The 7692-nt window shown below is 37.7% G+C and overlaps 1 protein-coding gene across 1 annotated transcript; it reads left to right on the top strand.

Annotated features, from left to right (window-relative positions):
* Positions 1-764: 764 nt before the first annotated feature.
* LOC112063737 (keratin-associated protein 4-4-like) lies at positions 765-4134 on the top strand. Its single transcript, XM_024119264.1, has 3 exons — positions 765-1311; positions 2933-3034; positions 4049-4134. The coding sequence occupies exons 1-3, from the start codon at positions 765-767 to the stop codon at positions 4132-4134; spliced, it is 735 nt and encodes a 244-aa protein (XP_023975032.1).
* The last annotated feature ends 3558 nt before the right edge of the window (positions 4135-7692 follow it).

The following is a 7692-nucleotide window of genomic DNA, read 5'->3' as shown; positions in this document are numbered from 1 at the left end:
TCTTTGCAGACCGTTATTTTTAATCGAGGAAATATTCTGTTTGGGCATGTCAAGATACCTCCTAAATAGAGGCTGTTCCCTTCTTCTTTTTTAAATAGAAGTAGATAATGTTTTCAAAGGTATAGTCTTTGATCTCTTTTGGGGTACCTTTCTTCAACACATTTTTTTCAAGACAAGCTGTCTCTAGTTGCGATTATTTTGACTATTACAATAAATTTAGGTGATTTAGAATAGTAGACTGCAATTTTATCCCATTTCAATATAGAGTATAAATATATGCAATAAAATAGAAGAGCCATAAAGTTCTTCCTACAAGTCATGATATTGCAGAGTACAATTATATAATTCAAAAATTCAATTTTATACACCCCATGAGCTCACATAATTTGATTTATTCAGTACAACTCATCTTTATAGATCTTAATTTCAGTGTTTTTCTGTTTTCAAATTTTGTAGTTAATAATTATAGGTCAGTAAACCTTGAAAAATGAGGAAATTTTGCTGCTCCATTTTTGAAATAGTTTATTCAAATTTTCTAAATACATTAGAAGAGGATTCAAACAAAATATAGAGGAGTAATGCATTTAAAAGTTAAACACCATTGTAAGGCATTTAGGTTGATTAACAAAATAGTTCTTCAAAGGGCTAAACATCTCTAAAGTCTGACTGATGACATGCAGCAAAGAGAGAAAGCACATAGTGCTATGCTATGCTACGCTGTGCTATGCTACGCTACGCTGTGCTATGCTACGCTGTGCTACGCTATGCTACGCTGTGCTACGCTACGCTGTGCTATGCTACGCTACGCTGTGCTATGCTACGCTACGCTGTGCTATGCTACGCTGTGCTATGCTATGCTACGCTGTGCTGTGCTACGCTACGCTGTGCTATGCTACGCTGTGCTGTGCTATGCTACGCTGTGCTGTGCTATGCTACGCTGTGCTGTGCTACGCTGTGCTGTGCTACGCTACGCTGTGCTACGCTACGCTGTGCTGTGCTACGCTACGCTGTGCTGTGCTACGCTGTGCTATGCTACGCTACGCTGTGCTATGCTACGCTGTGCTATGCTACGCTACGCTGTGCTGTGCTATGCTACGCTGTGCTGTGCTACGCTGTGCTGTGCTGTGCTACGCTGTGCTGTGCTATGCTACGCTGTGCTGTGCTACGCTGTGCTGTGCTATGCTACGCTGTGCTGTGCTATGCTACGCTGTGCTATGCTACGCTGTGCTATGCTTTGCTACGCTGTGCTATGCTATGCTACGCTGTGCTATGCTATGCTACGCTGTGCTATGCTATGCTCTGCATATATATGTAAGCTATCAGCTCCCTTACAAAAATACTGTAGTTCAGTTACTCTAGCTTCATATACATATACATACAGAAACACACACACAAATATTTGGAAGTTATGACAAGTACACCTTCTCTTTACATTTGGAAAATAATTGAGGTCGTTCAGAAAGAATAATGAATTATGCATGTACCACAACTGATTTCAAGTACATTTCAATTCCCTTCTTGTGTTTTTTTTTTTTAGTAAAACTATTGTTTCTACCATGACTCTTTGCTTTACCAAAATCTGTACTTTGAATTGTAAAATAAAATACTTTTATCTCAATGTTGAGTTTCAGTTGGGTTTAAAATAACATATAATAATATCAAATGTCACATTAACTTTAAGTAGCTTTACTTTGATTCCAAGAATTGGAGGAAAATAATTTGAACCATTATTGGATTTAACTTTTCTGGTTTATATTTTAAATCTCTCAATGCTCCATCTTCAAACGACATCATTTAACATTTTGTGATATGATTTTTCTTCTAAAGGACCAATACTAACAGATCTCATTTCAAACAGAAGAAAACTTGAAAATGATAATAGTCAATTTAGGAGAAGTCATATGATCTAAATGAAAACTCATACTTCACAAAATGATATGTAAATGCCTTTCTGGAGTGCTGCATGATAAATCATCATCATAGAGCACATTCTAATGAAACTAACTATAATGTTTTAAATAGATCCTAGAGCTTGTTTAGCAGATTCGCAGTGGTTATCTTAATAGGATATTAAATCACAATAGTCTTAGCAGATGATAAGGGCTGATATTTTATCAACACTTTTTGAAAAAGTTAAATAAAACTTTCATTATACATGGACTTTTTAATCTCATTGCTGCAGAAAAGCACCATTGCAAAATAAAAGGTTTCAAGTAGTAATAAGAATAGCTGCAAATTTTATCATACAATATATTGCAAAAGCACTGTAGTGAGAATCTTTGAACTACACTCTATACTCTCTTTAAACTCTGTGGTAGGGCTGCTCATTCTTTATTACCCACACATATTTCACATTCACAAAGATACAATTTTTACCGCCCAGTCCCACTGATAGGCATTCTGATGGCTTCATGCCTTTGGCAGGCTTCAGCACCATCCGTGGCACCCCAGCCATATAGTTAGGTTCTTGGCTAACTTGGCTATTATCCAAGCACCTTCATTTTATCAGCAAATACCCTAAATGCTGAGCTTGAGAGAGAGTTGGGAGTTAAGTTGAGACTGAAGTAGTCCAAAGAAAGAAAGAAAAGAAATGTGTATTACAGACCATCTTTTCATTTTAACCACATGTTAAAGTAAGAACTCTGTGCTTTGCACGTGTCTCACATGTGCTGATGAATACAAATGCACAATGTGAGAATTTTGAGTTTAGGGCAAAATGGGGACTGTAGCCTGGGAGACCTCCTCTCAGACAGCTCTGAGGAGCTGTTCTGAAGAGGTGGGGTGGCGGGTGGGAGTCAGTATATATGTGATTTTGGTGAAGGAGAGTACATGAAATCAAGCACACATTTTGGCAGAAGGTTCCTCCTTGTCACGAGAAGGCGCCTAGTCACAGGAGCAGATGTCTCCGTTAATGATCTTCGTGCTTTTCTAGGTATGAAAAGATGCCAGAATTTGGGCTCATGCCAGTTTTCCCAGAGCACAGAGTGCTTCATTCCTGATTTCTACCCTGAACTCCTTTCAGGGTATGTTGAAGGTAGGCAACCACAGTGGCTAGTGACTTAATCCTTGTAGAGGCAAATGGCAAGTGACAATTCTTAGTTGGCACATGATACAAGAGGAAGATATGGCGGAAGCTGGAAGTAGCAAACGGGAGTCCACCAACGTCATGCACGTTTATGTAACTATTAATACTTCTAGTGTGTTTAAAGAAAATGAAAAAAAATCCAGAAAAATGCTAAACCAAGTAGACAGAATTCCTGAACAATAGAAATTAACCGGAACTGCCCATGTCAAACCAGGCTGCTCAACTCATAAGTTTCTCATATGATTTGGTACATTCTTGTCTTATGCTGTCATTCTTTTTTTTTTTTTTTGTCATTCTTTTTAATTGCTATTTACTTATTCAATTTATTGATTATTGTCTGGCAGGGCTTTTCCTTTTTTTAATAAATTGCTTCTAAAGTTATCTTAGTAATGCTTTAATGTTGTCCTTTGTTTTCCACTGTGACATTGTTCTGTGTTTCATAATTTGGACATTTTGAAATCTGTCATTGAAAGATTTAATAGTGCTTTATATAGTATGGAGTGAAAGAGCCAAACACTCTTGTCATTTTAGTGCTTCTCTTCCTGTTTCTATAGCATTAAAGTTAAAATTTTGAACTCAGGAACTGGACAAACCAGATTCAGATGCCAATCCTGCTCTCTTGGGCAATTTAGATACTTAATCCCTCTGTGCTCTAGGATCTTCATTTGTATTTTATGAGGTAGATTTTCCCTGGGGATTAAGTGAGTTAATAAAAGTAAATTGCTTAGAAGATACCAGGCTTACTCAATGCTTGCTGTAAACATTGTCCTGAGGCTACAGCTTTATTTCTGTTCTGTTATTAGTTGCTTTGCCTCCTTTTTCTTTTACTGTTACTAGTTCTCAACTCATTGTGGACTGTAAATACCTACATTTACATAACCATGCACTCTATAAAAGGTTCACCCAAGACCTATCCCAACTTGGCTTGAATTTTGCTTTAAAATTTGAATTTTTTTCATGAAGAAAGTACAAATCACTTAGCACATTGCCTGGCCCCTCCAAGAGTTCAAGGAATCGAGGCTGCTGTTGTCACCACAGCTGCTTGGTGAAATCAGTGGTGGCATTACTACTGTTGAGGTCATTATAACTACTTCATATTATTATTTGGGAGTTATTATTATTCCCATTTCTTAGGATCCAAAAGATGAGGGATTTGATGTGTACCACTTGTAATGTATTTCTCACACAGAAGAATTATTGATAGTATGTCTTCAGTTAATTTTAACAGAAAGAGAAAAGGGCAAATCAACAGCTACCTTGTTCAAGTTAGAAACCAAATTATGAGGTTATTGTTTCTTTGCTTTATTTTTTTGACTGGGCAAAAAATAATGATCTTTGTAAGTATGAATCAATGAAATATTAATTTGTTTTTACTTAAAGCAGACTAAATTACACCAGCATGAAAACTTCTTTTGGGAGTCCTTAGTTATGAATGCATTTTATTATACTTCGGTCTGCTTTCTCCACAATTGCCGCTTCACAGTAAAATGGATGATTCCCTAATCCTTTCAAAAATGATGTCAATTGGGCTTCCCTGGCGGCGCAGTGGTTGGGAGTCCGCCTGCCGATGCAAGGGACGCGGGTTCGTGCCCCGGTCCGGGAGGATCCCACATGCCGCGGAGCGGCTGGGCCCGTGAGCCATGGCCGCTGGGCCTGCGCGTCGGGAGCCTGTGCTCCGCAACGGGAGAGGCCACAACAGTGAGAGGCCCTAAAATTTAAAAAAAGTCTTCCTTCATAAATTTAAGATCATTTAGTACCAAAGCAAAATTCTCTTTTTTTTTAACTTTTACTTTTAATATGGATTACTCCATATCTTTACTGGGAAAAAAATCCTATTGAGTCTATGACTGACATTTAGACTTTGAAATCCATCTTTATCTTGGCAATAAAATAACAAATTTGTTATGAGATACAGAATGCGTTTGCTCTGTGGAAATCACAGAATTAAACAGAATGAAGTCACATTTTCAAAAGTGTGCTTTTTTTAAAAAAAAGTCTTACCATGGATAAATAAATGATCTTCAAAATCATATAATAAATGCTAGTGTTAAGGAAACATGTGCCCATTATTTTTTCTTGCTTCAGTGCAAATAATCTAAATATTAAGAGGAAGAGATCTTTAAAAATGGTTTTAGACACAGAGGAAAGCAACTTTGTTGGTTAAATAATTCTGTGTAACAAACTACCCAAAATTCAGCAATTTAAATATGCATTTATTTTACTCCTTAAAATTATTAAGATTTGGGTTTCTAAGTGCTTATCTGAAACTTCACAACTGCAAACAATTGTAATACTAAAGAGAATTAATGTATTAGCTATTATGCTGTTATTTACATAATGAGGGTAATATTAGTAAGTAACTCAGAGCTTCATTTATTTTCATGTCCATTGCATTAATAAAGTCTGCCTCTTTCTCTCTTCTCCTGTGTTGCTTGTGAATCAACAGATTAGCTGAGATCAGCTGATGTAGCTGGGCTCTGCAAGCTTTGACAAGGCTTGCTCATGCATCTACAGGTCAGCTAAGGACTCTGCTCTAAACTTCCAGTTTAGACATCTTAACTGGGAAGCATTGGTCCACATGTCCAGGCATGGTCTTACAGTGGTAATGAAATGACAGGAGAGTAGAAATCCATAATGCCTCTCAGGCCTTAGCTTAGAACTAGCATAGTGGCACTTTCTCCTCATTCTGTTGTACAAAACACATCTTGTAGCACAGGGGTTCGCAACCCCTGGGCCAAGGACCGGTACCGGTCTTCGGCCGGTTAGGAAATGGGCTGCACAGCGGGAGGTGAGTGGCGGGTGAGCAAGTGAAACTTCATCTGCCGCTCCCCATGGCTCCCCATTGCTTGCGTTACCATCCCACCACCCAACCCTGGTCCGTGGAAAAATTGTCTTCCGTGAAACCGGTCCCTGGTGCCAAAAAGGTCGGGGACGGCTGTGAAGATCAAAAAGTATAGGGGTGGGGAAGTATGGTAGCCTTCTTATTGGAAGGAACCAGAAAGTAACGAGACAGAGAGAGGGCTTTAATATTGGCAGGAGTAAAAATGTAAAGTCAATAATGCATCCCACTTCATTTTCCTTCTTTCTTCTTTAATCTGAAGCACTGATTTTTTTTTCCTCATTTTAGCTGCACATTTCACAGAAGAAAAGCATGTGGTTTTTTTTGTTTGTTTGTTTTTTACTTTAGAGTTAGCTTGGAACTATTGTCACTATAGACAGTGCACAACTAAAATAAGCTTATTAGTGGCACTCTAAAAGCAATCTAGCCTTATAAGGTAGCAGTAAGATTTCTATGATGCAGTTAAGTTTGGACTTCCTGTTTTCCCACAAATAACCATGAAAAAATACTGAATGCTTCCTTCCATGGCTTTATGGCAACTCTTTTTTTCCTTTAATTGCAAGTTTGGGACTTCTAAGTGTTTGTCTATGAATTTATAATGGCAAACAATTAAAGTCCTAAACGGAATTAATATATTAGTTACTCTGTTGTTGTCTGCACTAAGAGACCAGTGTTATTATTGTATAATTGAAAGCTCTATTTGTTTCTGTGTTCACATGTTAACTTGGTCTGCCTCTTTGGACCTGGGTTCTCTGAAGAATGGCATTGCATACTGACAAGTCACTTTGTGAAATAAAACCAGTGCTTGTTAAGATTGTAAAAATAGTCAGCTTCATGGAAATATTAGGAAAAGTTCCAACTATAAAACTATGGAAATGACTTGATCTTTTTATATTCATTAGTGTCTAGAGATATAATAAATCCAGATTTGCTTATTTTCCAAAATGCAGGCCATGGCTCATTATGTACATTTATATTAACAGATTAAAGTGGGCATTTCAAATGTTTAAGGAATGGAATGGAAAGAAATAGAATAAAAAGGAAAGTATTAACTACAGTTCACACAGTTATAGTAAGGACAATTTTATGAAACTCTCCTTTCTGGTATGTGTGTGTGCATGCTGTAGGTCAAAGAAATTTGATGACTGGCCATCTAAATTGTGATATCATAGCGTGGATCTGAGAAATTCTCTGGTTCATCCCTTTTTCACAAACCAAAAAAAAAATTGTATGATTTAAATAAAATTGTACAGAAAGTACAGTCTCACAAAAAAACAACATGCTTAAAAAATGGGCAGAAGACATGACTAGACATTTTTCCAAAAAAGATATACAGATGACCAACATGTACCGAGAAGATGCTCGACATCACTAATCATTAGAGAAATGCAAATGAAAACCACAATGAGATATCACCTCACACCTGTCAAAATGGCTCTCCACAAAAATCTACAAATGACAAATGTTGTAAAAGATGCAGAGAAAAGGAAACCCTAATTCGTTGTTGCTGGGCATGTAAATTGGTTCAACCATTATGGAAAATAATATGGAGGCTCCTCAAAAAACTAAACATAGAACTACCGTATGATTCAGCAGTTTTACTCCTGTGTATATATCCAAAGAAAATGAAAACACTAATTCAAAAAGATACATGAGGGCTTCCCTGGTGGCGCAGTGGTTGCGCGTCCGCCTGCCGATGCAGGGGAACCGAGTTCGCGCCCCGGTCTGGGAGGATCCCACATGCCGCCGTGCGGCTGGGCCCGTGGGC

The sequence above is a fragment of the Physeter macrocephalus genome, chromosome 7 (assembly GCF_002837175.3).
Source record: "Physeter macrocephalus isolate SW-GA chromosome 7, ASM283717v5, whole genome shotgun sequence".
Classification (NCBI taxonomy): domain Eukaryota; kingdom Metazoa; phylum Chordata; class Mammalia; order Artiodactyla; family Physeteridae; genus Physeter; species Physeter macrocephalus.
This window is presented reverse-complemented; position numbering and strand designations above follow the sequence as displayed.

Excerpts from the sequence above, each read along its gene's own strand:
- LOC112063737 (XM_024119264.1), top strand. The coding sequence starts at position 765 with ATGCTACGCTGTGCTACGCTACGCTGTGCTATGCTACGCTACGCTGTG. Across the intron at positions 1,312-2,932 it reads GCTATGCTCTGCATATATAT|GTATGAAAAGATGCCAGAAT; the intron begins GTAAGCTATCAG and ends GTGCTTTTCTAG. Across the intron at positions 3,035-4,048 it reads CCTTTCAGGGTATGTTGAAG|AAAGTACAAATCACTTAGCA; the intron begins GTAGGCAACCAC and ends TTTTTCATGAAG.